Raw genomic sequence first — 19,470 nt, forward strand, 5'->3', positions numbered from 1 at the left:
AGGAGAGGGAGAGATAGAAACATCAATGATAAAAATCATTCATCCTTTGCCTCCTGCACGCCCCCTACTGGGGACCGAGCCCGCAATCGCAACCCGGACATGTTCCCTTGATCACACTGGAACTTCATTCCGCAGGCCCATGCTCTATCCACTGAGCACCTTACAGCTTTTTATTTGATCTGCGACCAGCTCCCCCACAGCAACAGCTCCGCGAGCAAGGGACTGCGTGGGTCGCAGTGTGTGTCTCCTCAATACGGGGGGACGAGGACCCCCTGGCCGGGGAAAGGGTCTGACATCCTGGCCGCAGTCTTTCTGGAACCCTAGGATTTGCTCGAGCCTCAATACCAGTAGCCACGAAATACGTTTTTAAGTAAGGTGACCAGACGTCCCGATTTTTAACAATTTGTCCCGCGTCCCGCGGCGTTTTGAAAAAGCCCCGATAACGCCGCGGGACGCGGGACATATTGCTCAAAAACGGCACGTCTGGTCACCTTATTTTTAAGTTCCCCTTGCCACCTTCCCGGGAGACAAGCGGCCCAGGCGCAGCCGCACTTCGTCCCGGAGGCGCGCATGCGCAGAGGTGGGACGCGCACGCACTGACGGCCCCCACACGGCACTCCCACTCCGGGATTCTGCGCGTGCGCGCCGCGGCGGGGCGTGGGCGGGGCTCCGGTGGCCGGCCCCATTCCCCAGCGCCCCCCGCGGCAGCAGGCACTGACGTGGCTGCCGTCAGAGCCGCCATCTTGTGGGAGCGAAACCAACGCCTGGCTCGGAGTAGCAGCAGCACCGCGGCTGCCGAGGGTGAGGCAGGGGCCCGGGGCCGGCGCGAACTGCGGCCGGGGGCTGACCAAGGCCGCGCGAGGCCCTGCCTACCGCGGCCGGAGCGGCGGGGCAGGGAGGGCCGGCGCCGGTCCGGGGGCCGCGGTGAGGGCAGAGGCGAGGCTGGGCCGGGGACCGGGTCCGTGGTGGGGGCCGAGGCTGAAGCGAGGTGAGGCAGGGCTCCGGGCCGCGGGGAGGGCCCAGACTGAAGCGAGGCGCGGCCGGGCTGGGGGCCGAGGTGAAGCGCAGACGGTAAGGGTCGAGGCCAGGCTGGGGCCGGGGTCGAGGCCAAGCTTGGGAGCGAGGCGCGGCGGGGCGGGCGCGCAGGGCTGGACTGGAAGTCCAGTTACGGCCGGAGGGGGGTGGGATCGAGGCTAGTCACTCGCTGGGGGTCAAGGCGAGGTCGAGTTGAGATCGGGCTGGGGGTGGGGGGCGGTCAGCCTCCCGCTTAGACCCCGCCGCGGCCCGAGCCTCCCGGAGCTGTCGGGGCTGGCGCCCGGAAGTCGGGCCCGGCCTTGGGCTCCCTGGAAGCCCAGTTTCCTGCTCCGCCTCCGGCTTCGGGGCTTAGAGGACCAGGAAACTGAGGCCTCTGTCCCGGGACGCGGCCAAGGTCACGCGATGACCAGGGTTTGAGCCCAGTTCCTGTTTGCTTCGCGGACGGGATGGGACGGGTGGGGCGGGGTGGGGCCCGGCTTCCCGGGACGGGCTGTGGGGCGAGGTCCTAGGGTCTGAATGAGAACGCCTGTGCGGGGTCCTTTATCAAAGCTTGCTGCCACGCCGAGCTTGTTTCTTGGGCCCCGTTGGCAGAGTTGAGAACACTTCCGACCTACCCGTACATAGAACGATGGCCTCCCTAGCAGAACGCCTTCACGCTTTCTTGTTGCACAGTCCAGGTGGTTACGGTCAGTAAAATTTTAGCTGTGTTAATAATAAGGCTTGCCAGTTAATTACAGAGTACTTAAAACACTAGCTAGTCAACTCAGATGGCACTTCTTAGCTAGGTGGCACTCTCCAAATTTCCTCGAGATAGGAAGTTGCTGTCTTAAATGAATTGAGCGGAATTGCTCAAGAAGTTATTGGCAGGAGAGGAGGGAATTCAAACGCTTTGGAGTGGTTTGGGAAGTCACTGTTGAGAGTTGTGTAGAATGTGCCACTACTAGTGTTCCAGTGGTCAGCCCTTTTTTTTTTTTTTTTTTTTTTAATACTTTTATTGATTTCAGAGAGGAAGAAAGAAATAGGAACATCGATGGTGACAGAGAACCATTGATAATCGAGTCCATAATCTAGCACGTGCCCTGACTGCCCCTACAGGGAATCCAACCGTGATCTCCTGATTCAAGTCAACACTCAACCATTGAGCCATTCCGACCTGGTTCAGCTCTAGTTCTTGTTTCAGAACTAGTGGTCAGCACATTATGCTGCAAGCTATTTTGCGTGATGGGTCTTGCCTTTCCAGCTGTGTGTCTGAAAGAGTGTGAAGTGCATTGTGGCCCTTTGCTAGGGCCACTCCTAGTATCTAACTAAGTGTGTTGTCCTCAGAGTTTTGAGCAACTTCCATGAGTAGCCAAATCTGTAAGAAATTGAATGCATGGTGCTACTAGCTAGTTGGGTACAAAGTTAATAGTAATTGAATGTGTATGTTAATCACAAATCTGGCCACATTTTTAGAATGTGCTATTTTCTTCTCATTAAAGTTCTCTCCCTATTGGGCAGAATGTAGCTGTGCCTCCTCACATGTGTCACTGGCTTCAGGAATGTCCTGTCAAAGTAAATCCTTCTCACTTGGGCGTTAGGAACATGCTATTTCCTGTGAGGGCTGTCTTCAGATACAGGTATTCAGAATTACTACTTCAAAAACACTTAAAAAGTTGGCTTGGATAATAGCTGACTCACATGCTTTTTAGTTCACCACTAAGAAAGTTAGTAGAAAGCAAAAACTGGTTCTGTGCTTCTCACAGTTCTGGTTTTTAAATTGTGTGGTCTAGCTATTTGCTTTACCTCTTGCACAATTTGGAGAGAACATTCAGACCTGCTAAGCTGCCTCTACCAAGACCAAATGTACTTGAAATTATCTGTAGATTTCAGTGGAATTTGCTGTGGAGTATTGTCCACAGGGATGATATGCCGAGTCAAATGGGCATAGGAATAAACCTAACCAAGGAGAAAACTGTGCAAGTTCATTTGAGAGAGCTGAATCAGTTTTCTTCAGCTTTTCCACATTGAATTTGCTTTGACAGATGCCTTTAAATGTGCTCTTGGTCACATAAGGTCAGTCTTCCTAAGGGTTGTGATAAGTTTACTGAGCAAGTGTTTCAGATCCCAGCTAGGTTGGGCTTCCAATGCATTCGTGTCCTAACAACATTCCCATTGACTTCCAACCTCTGTAAAACTAGGAGAATGAAAGGAAATAAAATGCACATCTTTCAGAAGTGGGTGGGAGAGAAACATGAATGAAAAGTTTCGCTCTAGATCTTAAAGTTAGAAAAGAACTTACCTCTTGGTGCTCTGTCTGCACCTCCATGGGATGGATGGTGTTACAGATGGCCTTCCAGCATCTTCTGAAGTGGTCTTTTGGAAATGATTTTTACCTACTAGTGGGGTTGGGTATACTCTTACTTCTAACTGGCAAGTAAAGGACACCTTGGAGAATATGTGAGTGTATCTATGTGGGGGGGTTGGTTTCAAGTCACATATAACATCTCAGCTCATTTCCATTATCCTTAGGTTCTATCCTTTTGTGTTACAAACACTTAAAATATAGTTGCATTGCACCTGTTATGACTAAAGCTATGTCACTATTCTGGGAGATGTTCAGAATTCTCAGATGGATCAGATGACCCGATTAACTGGGGGAGAGGGGTAATTAACACAAAAACACTGAAGCTTTGTATTTCCTAGGAAGGTACTCTGGGTGAACACCATTGCTATCACTCCACCTGTTTTTTGTTTTGTTTTTTAATTCATTTATTTTTTACAGAGAGGAAGGGAGAGAGAGAGTTAGAAACATCAATGAGAGAGAAACATCGATCAGCTGCCTCCTGCACACCCCCTACACATGCCCGCAACCAAGGTACATGCCTTTGACTGGAATCGAACTTGGGACCCCTGAGTCCGCAGGCCTCTATCCACTGAGCCAAACTGGTTAGGGCTCCACCTTCTTTATTTGAGTTGGAAGGGATGGTGAGTCTGCCTGATGTAGGAACCTACCTCCTTGTCCTTAAAAGACCGTTTTTTCCTGTTTTATTTGTTTTGTTTTTGCATACAGTGTCACAAGAGCTTGGCAACCTGTCATCAGCAAACAGAAAGGGAAGAGACTGGGAAAAGAACAGATTTTACTACACACACAGCAATTGGGAGTGATTCTGTTAAGCATTCAAATGTTTTTACGCACCTCTGAGGCCACAGGTGACTGTTAGTATAGGGCATAAGTTAATAGGAGGCTCAGGTATGACCCATGCACGTTTTCAGAAGTTAAAGAATACAGTGCATTTTGGAAATGTTAATGTTTAATCAGAATTTAATAAGTAACGCTCTTCAAGGGGATGTTAGCAAGTCATAACGTAAAATAACTATCATCTTTCATTTGTGTTATATGTCAGATTGTTTTTTTCAGTACCCTATCAGTTTAACTTAGGTACAAATGGCCAAGAAAGCTATTTTAAGATTTTGTCTAGACCCATTCATGAAGAGTAGGAATGAAGGCAAAGTTAGATGTGCCAGTATTTTGGTAAATCAGAACAAAAGATGTCTTTTAAGTTTCTTCTCTGTAGATGAGTATGCAGTTCCTAATTAACTGATTGGATCCATTAATTTATATTTAAAATACTGCATCTTTTGTCAGTTTTGCTTAAAATAATTATAGCTTCTAGCATCTCTTCTGTCAAAGTGATATAGTATCTTGCTAATTCTTGGGGAGCTCAATGAAAATGTATTGAATCATCAGTTGCAGATACCTAAGGGCAGGTGTAGGAAGCAGATTGTGCACACATCCCTGCCATGTACTGGACATTAGATGCTCACCTTTGCCCTGAGTAGTCACAGTGTCCCCACATCCCTGATCTCACTGGATCCTCAAAGGAATGTTCAGATGGCACCACCCATGTATAGTTTGAAACTAGCATGAAATTCATTGTTGACTTGACAGGTTTTTTTTCTGACAACTAATATTTTGGGAAAGCATATTTGTAGATATGTATGACTAATATTTTTCCCTTCAATCCATAAGGGCCCTCGGTCAGTGCTCTTTTACAGTTCTCTCTTTGATGGTGAATCCTTTGGGTGCCCAGGGAGGTACACAGAGGAGGAAGATGGTAGAGGTATGAGGAAAATGGTGAGTTCTGGATAGAGGAGACCCACAGGCAGAGTGGGCATGGTGGAGATACAATGAACAAAAGGGAAGGCAGGCCAACAGGACATGGGAAAGGGGCAGGCGGGGGGATAGGGAATAAACATGGGGTTTGGAGGGAGAGAAGAGGTGCGAGGGAGCAGAGGTCCTGTGATTCTGTGGGAGAAATAGGGAGCTTCTCGGCAGGGAACAGTCGTTGAGTGCAGAGTCCCTGGCGTGGTTTTGGAGACTTGCCGGAAGCAGAATAGTTGAGGAGCTGGAGGGAAGTCTACTGGTGTGTTCCAGTGGACCTTAGAGGGGCTAGCTCCACAAAAAGGGTGTTTGGGGAAATTTGTGAGAGCAGCAAGAATGCATTCTGTGTGACTTTCATATCTTAGACCTAATTCTGTTTTATCTACCGAGACAACAGTTTCCATTTTTTGGCATGGTTTTAATAGATGTTTTAAATTTTCCAGGAAATTAGGGAGTGGTTTATGTTTTGTTCTTTGCAGAGCCTTCCCAGGAGTTGCTTTCTCTTTCTGCTTTCATGGACAGTCCCTAGTGCCCGAGCTACAGGCACTGGCTCGGGCGGTGTGCGTTGCAGCAGGCTCCTGAGGTGGTTCTTTGACAGCCTGGTGTGGTCTTGCCCGGTATTGAAACGTGTGTTTTATTCTGTCACTATCCTTCATTTCCCCATTACATTACAGTTGGGCAATGTAATGGCTGTTTTACAATCAGAGCAGATGTTGGTTGTGTAGTCTGCTAACTTCCTTTCGTGACTGGAGGTGGTGCTGTGAAATGCCCATTCTGACTGTGTAAGGACCCTGAATTAGCATGTGGTGTTTCGGGCTCCTCTTGCTGATATTGAGAACATCTTGTGGAGTGGAAGCTGCAGGTTATTGAGATGCCAGAGAGGAGATGAGGTGGCCGTACCAGGGCACAGGCACTTGATGGTGTGGATGCATCTTTCAGAGGGAGAGGCAGGACTCGGTAAAGCAGACAGATTTGGGGGTGAGAGAGATGGAGAAAGGGATTGTTGGTATCTCTGAGAAACTGGGAGGAAGTTGCTTAGTGTTACAGTGAGGAAGGGTGGGCTCTTTATGTTGGAGGGTTAGAATTCGCTGGGAGATTTGTGTGTGGAGGGGATAGTAAGGGAGGGGTCTAGCTGAGAATAGAAATATTGGGCATGTTTAGGGGCCACACTGCCCTGGGAGTAAATGGCTGAGAAGAGGCAGTGTTGGGGTGTAGTGGACAGTGGTAGGGATCTGGGAGGTTTTAAGGAAAGGCTACTGTGAGCAAGCATGTAAATGAGATTTCTCTCGACACCAGGGCTTCTGTTTAAAGCAGTGGTTCCCAACTTCTTTTTGGCCATGCCCAACCTAAGCATCTCTAAAATCCTGATGCCCATCTGTGTGTTATTCAAAAAGTGAACTCCTATTCATGTTGAGGAAGCCTAAAAGGCCATTAACTTGGTCTAAACAAGCTTCCAAAGAACATGTGATCCATGAAAATGAAAAGGAAGAGAACAAAAGGACAGTTGAAGTACTGAGGAAGAAATTGCCAAAATAAAATTTTTAAAAAGTTAAAAAAATTTTTAAGTTCTATATAATAGAAGGCTAACATGCAAATTGACAGAACTGTGGAACAACCGGTCGCTATGATGCATACTGATCACCAGAGGGCAGACATCAAATGCAGGAGCTGCCTCCTGGTAGTCAGTGTGCTCCCACAGGGGGAGTGCCGCTCAGCCAGAAGCCCTGAGCTGGGCTCATGGCTGCCACAGCATCCTTGACAGGAGCCCCTCCCACCTCTGTGGCAGCACTAAGCCATCAGTCAGACATCCCCCAAGGACTCCCAGACTGTGAGAGGGCGCAGGCCAGGCTGAGGGACACACATGCAAGTGCACGAATTTCGTGCACTGGGCCTCTAGTAATATGAAGTGATATGAAAAAATAGCAAGTTTTAAAACATAACAGAGAACTGAAATGCATGAATATGTCACAATATATATGTATATGAGACCCCTAGAACCATAAGAAATGCAAAAAATTCACTGTTAATAACTCATTCTTTAATTGCCCCCATTAAAAATCAAATTGTCCCCTGTGTCCATGTTGGGAACCACTAGTCTAAAGCGTGACCAGATGTTGGAAGAAGCCCATTGAGAGCATGCTGTGGCCTCTCAGGCAAGAGCAGCTTCTTTCTTTGAGGATGAAAAGGGCATCCTGAGCCCTGCACCTCTGTGTGCTCTTGGGCTGCCACTGTGGCAAGTCTGGCAAGGGACTTGTCGCAGAGGTGGAGGGATCTAACAAGGCTCTCACTCCCTGCTACACTTTCCTTTTCTGATCACCTGGAAGCCTGGACCTCAGAAAAAGAGATGGAGCTACAATTTTTAAAATACTGTTTTCAAAATGAAAGTTCCCTGAAGGCAAAAACCAATTTTTGGAGATTGGCTTACCCCCTCACCAAAGCCCCTGTGCCAAGAAAGCCTCAGGGACTGCCTGCCATTTTTGAAGCTTAGAAGGGTTCAGAGGGTTCCTGATTGCAGTTTCTCTTTTCTTCAAGGATATGGAGAGTGGTCTTAGAGCCCCACCCTAGTGTTGGTAGAGGACCTGTGTCCACATGGTGGGCCTGGGTAGACTCTGAGAAGGCACCAGAATCGAGTCTGCAGAGGCTTAATGTATTTTGCAATGCCCACATGATTAAAGGAGTGGAGTGACAGAAACAAAGGAATATGATTTATTTCACAGTAGAAATCAGAATGCTGAATCCTTTTCTCCATGTTCTCACTATTAGAACTGAAACCCAGGACTGGGCACACCACACAGACCTACCCTTTCTCTCTTGGGTGTGGGACTGTGCATGTGGGGCTGAAGCTGTTTAGCTGCATTGAGAGGGTCCCAGAGTCACTGACAAGCAGCTTTTGATATTGCTTGACCTAGAGGCCTCTAAGAACTAGCTTAATCAGGTGAGGGAGGAAGAACAGGCGCTGTTAGTTGCTGCACTCTCCTTCACCACCTGTCAGTTGGGTCACTGAATATTATTGGCCTCTGTGTCCTCACACAGCTTTTCCTGTTGTGAGTATGGTGACTGTCAGCCCCGCGATGTGTCAAGGTGCGCTGAGGGTAAAGATGAAAGGGCCCTCCTGTGGAAGGTGGTAGCATTTAGCTTAGCTTCAGAGATTGAGCAAAGGTCCTGATGGGCACAGCATGGAGAAATGGGTGTGGTGAGGGTACTGGGACTGCAGCTGGGGTTAGAACACACCTGAGCAACTTTCTGAGGCACTTCAAGCTGCTCCCAAGCTGCTGGTCCTCTGGTTCCTACTGTATGGATCAGAAAACTCTAGTTGACCAAAGAACCACTAGTAACCTGCAAAATTGCTCCTGCTTTGTATTTTAGTCATAAATAAATTTTCTCCTTTTTTTTCTAGAAATAGGCCCTTCAGACTTAACTGCAATTGGGGTCAGACAAAGGGTATCTGCGTCCTTACTTGCAGAGTAGACATACTCATTAGGGTCCAGAGTGCTGGTGCCTTTACAATAGAGGATCTGGACACTGCTCCATTCCATAGGCCAGAATACTCAGTCATCCTTAATGGCTGTGGGGGGAGGGGACAGAAGTGTGGGATTGTTCTGGAGCCCAGGGACAAATCAGGGAGGGGAAATACAGATAAGCAGGGGTCTGGCACAAGAACACATGCACAGAGCTCTGAGAGCTGTTCCTGGCTTAGCTCCAAGCTGTGGGTCTCCATCCTGGTTTCACTTTCATTTGGGCTAGCCCCATGGTTGGCAAATTGCGACTCTCGAGCCACATGCAACTCTTTGGCCCCTTGAGTGTGGCGCTTCCACAAAATACCACAGCCTGCGCGAGTCTATTTTGAAGAAGTGGCGTTAGAAGAATTTTAAGTTTAAAAAATTTGGTTCTCAAAAGAAATTTCAATCATTGTACTGTTGATATTTGGCTCTGTTGACTAATGAGTTTGCTGACCAGTGGGCTAGGCCATCTAGATATTTGCTTCCTGGTGTAGGTTTCAGGTCATTAAGTGTGTTTGGTAAATTGTTTTGAGTATGATTATCTTCTCTCTATATCTAAAAGCCTAATATGCAAAGTGTCCCCTCTGGATTTTGACCTACCGGGAGTTCGATTGCTCACTATGACAAGGAAGGCTCCGGCTGGCAGCTGCTAGGGACCTTACCCATGCACACATTTCTTGCACTGAGCCTCTGTGTTTAATAATAAGTAGAACTTTAAGATTGAGAATAAAGAGTAACTACAAAACCTAAATATGCTCAATGATTAAATGCCTTTGTAGATAGTGGTAAGTAATTGCAGTTATGCTGTTCCTACATGTGCCTTACTGGTTGCTGGATGCCTATTCATGTATTGTAGATAGTGACAGTGGCTCTTAGGTGTTCAATTCATGTTACTATGAACCAAGCATATCAAAATCAAAGGCTAACACAAGCCAAATGAACAAGGTTCACGTTTATATGGGCCACACAAAAAAAGAAAAGCTTCAATTTTCATAGAAACATAGGTTAATTTTTATAGAGAGATGCTGAATACAAAGGACTGAAATACATGAGTAATCATTAACAGAATATAATAGCACATTTTTAATTAATATATTTTAAAAAATATTAATTCAAATAAAAAATTAATATTTTTTCTTAAACATTAACTTATAAGATACTGAATAACTGCACAAATTAATAAATGTAATGCAAATAAATCTATTTTTCTTGTTCTCAGAAAGCGAAATATTTCCTCTTGCGGCGCACACCAAACAAGTTAGTCCAAGACATGACAATTGACTGCTAAAATATTCACTGCTAGTATTTGTGGAAAGAAATAGTGCTTAGGCACGTAAGGGAAATGAATGCAACACGATTATAGTAATCAGTCATTAGCGAATGTTGTAGTTTGTTATTAATAATGTACATATATAAAGGCCTAAGGAAACTTTACTGCTGGACACCGGTTGGTAGCTATGCCACACACTGACCACCAGGGGGCAGACGCTCAATGCAGAAGCTGCCCCCTGGTGGCCCCGCCCAGATCACCTGCCAGGCCAAGGGACCCCACCCATGCATGAATTTGTACACCAGGCCTCTAGTCATGTATAACAGGATATTGTAAAAATTAAGTTATGAAGTTTTTACTAAAACGTTTCTTGCCAAAACCATTTTGGTTCAGTGGATAGAGCATCAGCCGTCGACTGAAAGGTCCCAACTTCGATTCTTGTAAAGGGCGTGTAACTTGGTTGTGGACACATCCAAATGGGGATGTGTAGGAGGAGGCAGCTCATTGATGTTTCTCTCTCATTGATGTTTCTAACTATCTATCCCTCTCCCTTCCTCTGTAAAAAAATCAATAAAATGTTTTTTAAAAAAATAGTTTTTACATACCATTATAGCCGCAAAACTATTTTGTTGCATGCAGCCCATGGGCCAGGAGTTTGACATGCTTGCTGTAGACCAAGAGTCATATACATAAATGAAACTCATTTCTAGCTGTCACTTTAAGGATTTTTTACCTTGAATTTTAAGCTGGCAAAGTGATCTAAACTGAATTTCACTGGTTGCTCCTTCTAAGAATTTGACCTCACAAGTAATGCTCTCATTCAGGTGTGGGAGATGCTATGCAAAAGATGTATTAGAGACCAACCCTTTAGTGTGAGGATGCTGGCCTTCCTTGGGTTGGGGTCACAAGGGGCAGAATCTTGCATAGAGGCTTCCTTTGTTGGCACCACCCTTGTGCTTGATTGGTTCCTGCAAAACATCCTAAAAATTTTGTCTTGAAAAAACAACGAAAACTTGAACTCACCTTTAGATTCAGATCAGAATGATACAATTCTAAAATATTGTTGCATGTTCTTTTATTTATTGAAAGTTTGAGATTGGGAAATGAGTGGGTCAAAAGGTAAAAACTTCCAGTTTTAAGATAAGTAATAGGGTGCTGACTGTAGCTAACAGTACTGTGTATCATACATTTAAAAGTATTTCAGAGGGTAGATATTAAAAGTTCTCATCACAAGAAAAAAAATGTTAGTTGTGTGAAGTAGTGGGTGTTAACTAACTAGACTTTTATGGTGATCATGTTGCACACCTGGAACAAATACAGTGTGTATATCAATTATATTTGAAGGGAAAGAAAATAAAGTTCTCTCAACTTCTTTAGATCCACTGAGGGTCTCGGGCTGAATGTTGTTCTGAGCCTGTCGATGCATATCTTTGACACAGTTGTATTAAGCCTATGAGGTATACCTTCTTATCACTAGTATTAACACTTTCAGTTTTCCTCTTAACATTAGTTTTTACGAAGTAATGACAAAATTTAGTATACTGCTCAATTACAGAAAAAAACGTCAATGCTTCAGAAATTGAATGTTGGACTAACAGGCAGAGTTAATGGCTTGAGGCTTTTATTTCGCTGGTGTATAAGAGTCCCAAGGTGAATCACAAAAAAAGCAGTTTGCAGCCTGTAAAAGTAGAAGTCCACCTTTAAATTTAAATTCTGTGTGTCAGGGATGAATTGGGCTTTTGAATGATGGATACTCTTAAGACTGTACATGTGGGCCTGCCAGAGGCAGTTGCTCATTCACAAAACTCAAAGAAAATGTTTTGTAATGTACAATATATCAGTTTCTCTGGAATTTTCACTTTGTTAATTTTTCTCATACTGAAACAGATGAACAATTTTATCCTAGTAACTTACACCTCAATAAATGACCTTTAAAAAGGCAAAAAGAGAAAAAAATAAAAAGGGAAAAAAAACTGTCACCCAGCTTTTCATTTGAGTAGGGAATTCATCCATCTTAACTCCCATTTACAGAGAAGACCAAGGCAGCTCATCCCATCTGCAGCACCATGTAGTGCTCAGTTCTCTCTCTCTGGCTCCCTGGGTCACTTGTTTGGTTTTGTTTCCCAGGCTGTGCTCTACATTGGTGGTGTCTTCTTCCTAGCAATCCCAACCATGTAGGTCATCTAGGTGTTCGCTGTTAAAGAGATTCTGTTGCATAAACCAGCTCTAACGGTTTCAGAAAACCTGACAGACTTTCCTTCTGCAGAGATAAGTTGCACAAGTCTGATTGCAAATTGTGAAGCATAGCTACCTTTGCTGCTTCTGAAACCACTGAGGCTTGGTGGCGATGCAGGGGGCCGGGAAGAGCGCACGGGGACACATTGCTTTAAAGCATTTAAAGCAGTCATTTACTGGAGTCGGATGGATGTTTTCCCCAGGGAGGCGCCATCGTTTGCCTTGTGGGCCTTTAGGTCTTTGCACGTGGGAGTTGTGTTCTATCCTTGGCTTTAATGCTGGAATGCTACCCTAAAAGTCTTGTCTGCTCTCAGAGGAGGGCCTGTTACTCTTGCATTTTCTAGATTGGTCATTTGCAGACTCACAGGTGAGGAGGAAGGGTTCTGCTGAGAAAGTCAGTGTCTTCTCTGCTCACTACTACGATGAACCTGAAAACGGGTTTTGCTTGAGTGTGGGGGATTCTGGTAGAGTAAAAGGTGAAATAGCACCCGGGCTGGGTGTCCCGTCCCCACAAGTTGGAATCTGTGCCAAGAGGATGGCACAATTCTGGTGGCCAGTGTTGAACTTTTTTGTTATAACAGATATTGGGTTAGGTCAGGACCTCTGACAAAGCAGTAAACCTGCAACCAAGGTGTGTGCCCTTGATCAGAATCGAACCCGCAACCTTTTGGTCTGCAGGCTAATGCTCTGTCCACTGAGCCAAACTGACTAGGGTGTGAAGGGTATACTTGAACAATAAAATAAGCATAAACAGCAGTCCTCCATCCTGCTTCTCCGGAATAGCCCCTTTCATCATATGACTGTACCTCCATGTGAGTGTGTCTGTTTGGATGGTGAGGGTGGGCCCTTCATACCACAAGTTCTGGCCTTAGCAAATAGCCGTAACTATTGTGACTAAGTAAATATTGTACACTGTTGAGCTAAGGGGTGACTGTCTTACGTTTTCCCACGGGAAATCCTAAAATGACCTCCTTTTGTTGGTTTTTATCTTCGGATTTTTTTCTGTGTACCTGTCATTAGTTTTTTCCAATTCCCCTGGAATTGCCAAGCCCATGTTTAAACCATGTAGGTAGTATAATGGTTGGGCTGACTGCTGCTCAGGCCTGGGGCCACCTGGCATTTCCCACCTGACTTTTGCTCTGCCTTATATCTACTTCATACTTTGCCTGGTGTTAATGGTTTTCTGATCTGCTTTCTGATAGCTGGGTGCTAAGTTTAAAGTTCTTTGACCCTTTGTGTTCTAGAATTTAGTCTACTTCAAGTGAGTAGGTTTGTTTCAATCGTAGTCAGATGTTGATTTTTTTTTTTTTTTTTTTTTTTTAAGGAAGCAGTTTTAGGTTCACAGCAAAATTGAGGAGAAGGTACAGAGATTTCCCATACACACATGGTATGGGAAATCCCCACTATGAGTATCTCCCACCGGAATAACCACCATTGCAGCATCATCCAGAGCAGCTTCACAGCCCTGAAAATCATCTGTGCTCCACCAATTCATCCTCCCCACCAACCCCTGTCAACCACTGATCTTTTTTTTTTTTTTTTTTAATTGATTTTATACAGAGAGGAAGGGAGACAGAGAGCCAGAAACATCGATGAGAGAGTCATTGATCAGTTGCCTCTTGCACACCCCCCACTGGGGATATGCCCGCAACCAAGGTACATGCCCTTGACCGGAATCGAACCCAGGACCCTTCAGTCCCCAAGCCGATTCTCTATCCATTGAGCCAAACCGGTTTCGGCCAACCACTGATCTTTTACTGCCTCCTAGTTTTTGCCTTTTCCAAAATGTCAGATAATTGGATTGTAGAGTATGTGACCTACCCCAATTGGCTCCCTTCGCTTAATAATATATCAGGTTCCCTCCATATCTTTTGATGGCTTGTGATAGCTGATTTCTTTGTAGTGCCGAATAATATTCCATCATATGACCGTAGCACAGTTTATTTGTTCACCTACTGAAGGATATCTTGGTTGCTCCCAAGTTTTGGCAATTATGAATAAAGCTGCTGTAAACATCTGTGTGCAGATTTTTGTGTCGACATAACCTTTCAGCTCCTTTGAGTTAATACCAAGGAGCACAATTGCTTGTAAGAGTATGTTTAGTTTTGTAAGAAACCTTCCAAAGTGAATGCACCAATTTGTATTCCCACCAGCTCCTGACAGTGTTCTGGATGTTGACCATGCTAGTAGGTGTGTATTTGTGTTTCCTTGAGGTCATATGATGTGGAGCATCTTTTCATGGATCATTTGCCTTCTGTGTACATCTTCTTTGCTTGTTTCAATGTTAAAGTATTCCCTTCGGGGGGGGGGGGGGGGGAGAAAAAACAAACAAACAACTGTCATAAAAAGTCTTTGACCCAGCTCTAGCCAGCTTGACTCAGTGAAAAGAGCATCAGCCTGTAGACTGAAGGGTCCCAGGTTTGATTCTGGTCAAGGGCACATGCCTGAATTGCAGGCTCAATCCCCATTGTGGGGCATGCGGGAGGCAGCCAATCCATGACATTGTTAATGTTTCTATCTCTCTTCCTCTCTGAATAAATAAAAATATATATATTTTAAAGTATTTTGACTTATTTTTAAATCAGGTTGTTTTCTTACTATTGGTTTTAACTAGTTTTCCTGTATTTTTGGGTGCATATTCCTTTATTAGATATGTCTTTTGCAAATGTGTTTTCTCTTTCTCCTAACAGTGTCTTTCCCAGAGTAGAAGCTTTCAATTTTAACAAAGTCCAGCTTATCACTTATTTCTAGATCATGTGTTTGGTATTGTATCTAAAAAGTCATCAGCGTGCCCAAGTAGATGTTAATCTTTCAAACTCTCCTAGTTTTCCTCTTCTTACCCATGTTTTTTGTGGATTTTTCACTTTGTCTGCACTGTTGCTCCCTGTGCTAGCATCTTGTTGTTTTTCAGGTAGCACATACCCACCTTGTTAACACTGGGAGGCTGGGTGGGGGTTATGCTTTTGTTTGTTTTCCTTTTAAATAGTCTCTGCTTTCTGTCTGGCCTCCTTCCAAATTGTTTATTTTAGTCTCTTCCATTCCATGGCGACTCCTTATAGGGAGATAGGAGGAAAACTTGCTATTTGCAGAAAAGGAAATGTTACAGTAAATATATTTTTAAACTTTAAAATTTAACTTGTTGAATAGTAATATTGTTCAAAACAAAAAAGAATATTAAAATGTCAAAAGCCCTCGACTGGTTCCATGGTTGAGTGTTGACCTGTGAACCAGAAGGTTACAGTTTGTATATGTGCTGTCGAAGCTAGCACAGAAGGTTACAGTTGGATTCCTGGCCAGGGCACATCCCTAGGTTTCCAGCTGGATCCCCAGTGGTAGGGGGCAGGAGAGGGGTCTTGCAGGAAGCAGCCAGTCAGTGATTCTCATCTTTGATATTTCTATCTCTATCTCTCCCTCTTCCTCTCTGAAATCAATAAAACATATATATATATGTTGTTTTTTTTTTTAACTGGAAAAGGCTCTACTGGGCATGTCTGGGACCATTGGAGCACCACATTCACAATGGGTCAGCTGACCCATTCAGTGAAATAGGAATATGTGAGTTCATGATCATGTACTTGGAGAAGGAAAGGTGGTTTCTTACAGCAGAATGCTAACAGCTGGGAGGAATGACTAAATTAGAAAAGCTCCATTTGACAGTTGTCATGGCAGTTCAGCCAGGAAATGTCAAGGTGCTGAAACCTGAGAGGGTGGATGTTTGATGAAGAGCTGGGTGTGTACATTGTCACTCAGTGCTCAAGTGCAGAGAATTTAGATTCGAGAAAACTCTGACTCTACCTGAGCCTTTCATCAGAGGTGGCATGGGGCTGTGAGGGTCTGGGCACGTCCCATACAGTGGGGTCTGCCTGTGCTAGGCCCATATCATGTCTTTTACTGGCCTCTGACCTCAGCAGTGTTTGTTCAAAGACTGGGAGCTCTTGGTTACTTCTGGGGGCAGGCGCATCAGCATTTGAGAAAGTGACAATTTTTTTCTTCTTTAGAATAAAAGTTGAAGAGTAGCTCTAGCTGGGTTGGCTCAGTGGATAGAGCATTGGCCTGTGGACTAAAGAGTCCCAGGTTCAATTCCAGTCAGGGGCATGTTGCTCTGGTTGCGGGTTTGATCCCCAGTGGGGGACGTGAAGGGGGCAGACTGTAAGTGTGTTGCCACCCCGCTTGGGCCGAGCCCCCTCCCCTCTGAGACGGGGGTGACCTCCACTGGTGGGAAAGAGCCCCCCTTGACATGATGCCGTGGGGCCCTTGCTGTGCCTTGGACTCAGTGCCCAGGTGTGGTCCCCATGTCTCACCTGCTGCTGGGTGAGTGCTGAGCTCTCAGTGTGTTGGGAAAGGTTGGCTTCTGCTTCGTTCCGGCCGAGGGGAGTCATCATCTTGAGCCTGCTCCATCTTTCACTGAGGCTTGGTGGGTCAATTGAGGGATACTATGGGGCCTTGGTTCAGTTGTTTCTGACCCCTTGAAAGATTAGAGAGTCTAGTATTCCTTTGAAAGCCATGGATGTCGGATGGTAAGGGTCAGCCCTGTCCCTAAGATTCCCAGACTCTGCCTTCTAAGGGTGATTGGTACAGGGGGTGGGGGAGAGGGACAGCGAGTGAAAGGGGGCTTGAGATGCCCAGCAGACAGAACTTTTTTTATTGTTTTGTAGCTTGGGAACTGGCATTTCTTTAGCTCCTGTCCTGTGAGTTCTCAGGAAGAAGCAGGAGGTTTGTCTCTCCATACATGGTGGGAGGGGCAGTTGTCTCCAAGCTGCTTCTGTGCTAAACCCTGTGTTGCAGAGAGACTCAGGGATCCCTTTCTTGTCTCTGCAGGTTTCTCTGGCCAGTGTCTCTCCCTCCAGTCTACAGCATGGGGAATATCTTTGCTAACCTCTTCAAGGGCCTTTTTGGCAAAAAAGAAATGCGCATTCTCATGGTGGGCCTGGACGCCGCGGGGAAGACCACCATACTGTACAAACTGAAGCTGGGTGAGATCGTGACCACCATCCCCACCATAGGTGAGGAGGCCGGGCCATGGGGGGTTGGGGAGATGGCTGGAACGGCTGGTGGGGGTTGGCTCACAACTAGGCCATGCTCCTGCAGGTTTCAACGTGGAGACCGTGGAATATAAGAACATCAGCTTCACTGTGTGGGACGTGGGTGGCCAGGACAAGATCCGGCCTCTGTGGCGCCACTACTTCCAGAACACACAAGGTGAGGGCTGGGGGCCATGGCCTGTAGGAGAGGTTGGGTGTCCTCAGCACCTTCGTTGACACCTGCTCCTCGGCAGGTCTCATCTTTGTGGTTGACAGCAATGACCGAGAGCGTGTGAATGAGGCACGAGAGGAGCTTATGCGGATGCTGGCGGAGGATGAGCTCAGGGATGCTGTCCTGCTCGTGTTCGCAAACAAGCAGGTACGCACTTCCATGTGACTGAGCTACCCCAAGGGGCTGGGGGTATGAAGGGATCACAGGTCAGATGGGGAGGGATCCCAGTCTTCTGATGATCCATGGCTGCCATGCCACCCTGCCTTTCCCACCAGGACCTCCCCAATGCCATGAACGCAGCTGAGATCACGGACAAGCTGGGCCTCCACTCTCTGCGCCACAGGAACTGGTACATTCAGGCTACCTGTGCCACCAGTGGGGACGGGCTCTATGAGGGACTGGACTGGCTGTCCAATCAGCTCCGGAACCAGAAGTGAGCCGAACTCCTCTCTTCCCCCTCACTCCCTCCTTCACCCTTGCTTTCCTCTCATGTGGCAGATGTGCCCCTGTGGTGTGAGTGCCAGAAGCTGTCTCCATGGTCGGTCTCAGTGTGCTTCATCATGCTGTACATGTGCAGACGCAGCCTGCAACCGGGTTTTTATTTAATGTAAATAGTTCTTGTTTCCAATGAGGCAGTTTCTGGTACTCCTATGCAATATTACTCAGCTTTTTTTATTGTAAAAAAAAAAGAAAAAGAATCAACCCACTGTTTAGTACTGAGAAGGGATTTTAGGCACCGGGGCAGGGCCTCAAGGAGCTGCTGTGAGATCACCTCAACGCTCCTCCTCTGGGCTTTAAATCTGTGTTGAGATCCATTTTTGGTGGTTGGTTTTTAACCCAAACTCAGTACATTTTTTATAATATAAACATAAGGAGACACTTTAACACAGAGAAGGGAGAAATGTGCCTAGTTCTGCAGTAATGGCTTGAGTCCAGTCTGCCTGCGGTCTGTCTCCCATCTGGAGTGTGCAGTGGGCAGAACCAGCCACAGTGCATTCTGCATGGTCACTTAGGTCCCTGATTGGCTTTGTCTCGCTGGGTCATCTGCATCCCATAGCACTCATGCTTGTACCTGTGCTTACACCACTGCCTGTGGGTGTGGGCTGGGGGCTGTGGCCACCACTCAGACCCCTTGGAAGGACTCCAGCCTTCCCTCTGGTCAGTGGGTCAGCACAGGTGCTTTGGTGGGACCACTCTGGCCAGAACAGGAGACCCCCATGGTCCCTACACAAACTCATTTGCTTCAGGTTGTCTGGGTCTCACCAGTAGGAACGCAGACAGGTGACCGGTCATCTTAGAGCCGAGCTCCTCAGAGCCCCCGTCCACATGTGCTTTCACTCCCTCAGCCTGCAAGGGTCAGATTGACATCAAAAACAACAACCTCTACTTTTTTCTTTTGTATTTTGATAAAACACTGAAGAAACTAGAGCTGTTAAAATTTATCTTGGGGAAAAACTCAGAACTGGTTTATCTGGTGTCGTGGAACCTCTTTCTGCTTTCAATACACGATTAGTAATCAACTGTTTTGTATACTTGTTTTCAGTTTTCATTTCGACAAACAAGCACTGTAATTATAGCTATTAGAATAAAATCTCTTAACTATTTCATGGCTTTCCAGTGCTTGGGTGCCACTGACCAAGGCTGCCTCCTGGGACACAGGCAGGATGCCTTAGGGAATGTGACCAGCACTCCCGGGAGCTTTTGTCCTTGGTCTGTCTCCACTGGCAGTCCAGTCCCCAGTCCTGGTCTAGTCTTGGGCCAAGAAGATCCCCATATGGGGTTGCTAATAGTTCCTTATCATTGCTTCCCGAGCCTTCGCCGTGGTGCACGTCTCTGCCCATTTGGGTGCTGTGGGCCCCCTACCCAATCCGGGGGCTATCCCTTTGACCCTCTGGGCTCCCTGGTATCTGCCCAATCCAGGTTCCAGGTGTCCTTCCCCCAGAGCCATCCAGCCCTATGTGGGGCTCAGCCCTCTGCCCTGTTATCTAGTCTCACTAACATGTTGATAATCAGGGCTCTGAAGACAGAATCACTTT

General features: G+C 46.3%; 1 protein-coding gene across 1 annotated transcript; it reads left to right on the forward strand.

Annotated features, from left to right (window-relative positions):
* The first annotated feature begins 646 nt into the window (after positions 1-646).
* Positions 647-19,038, forward strand: ARF1 (ADP ribosylation factor 1). The gene is made up of 5 exons (XM_036450616.2): positions 647-801; positions 17,000-17,184; positions 17,270-17,380; positions 17,457-17,581; positions 17,710-19,038. Exons 2-5 carry the CDS (start codon positions 17,037-17,039, stop codon positions 17,869-17,871), a joined length of 546 nt encoding a protein of 181 aa, XP_036306509.1. The 5' UTR covers positions 647-801; positions 17,000-17,036; the 3' UTR covers positions 17,872-19,038.
* Positions 19,039-19,470: the final 432 nt, after the last annotated feature.

This window comes from Pipistrellus kuhlii, unplaced genomic scaffold (genome assembly GCF_014108245.1).
Source record: "Pipistrellus kuhlii isolate mPipKuh1 unplaced genomic scaffold, mPipKuh1.p scaffold_m20_p_21, whole genome shotgun sequence".
NCBI classification, from domain to species: domain Eukaryota; kingdom Metazoa; phylum Chordata; class Mammalia; order Chiroptera; family Vespertilionidae; genus Pipistrellus; species Pipistrellus kuhlii.

Excerpts from the sequence above, each read along its gene's own strand:
- ARF1 (XM_036450616.2), top strand. The coding sequence starts at position 17,037 with ATGGGGAATATCTTTGCTAACCTCTTCAAGGGCCTTTTTGGCAAAAAA. Across the intron at positions 17,381-17,456 it reads CTACTTCCAGAACACACAAG|GTCTCATCTTTGTGGTTGAC; the intron begins GTGAGGGCTGGG and ends GCTCCTCGGCAG. Across the intron at positions 17,582-17,709 it reads TCGTGTTCGCAAACAAGCAG|GACCTCCCCAATGCCATGAA; the intron begins GTACGCACTTCC and ends CTTTCCCACCAG.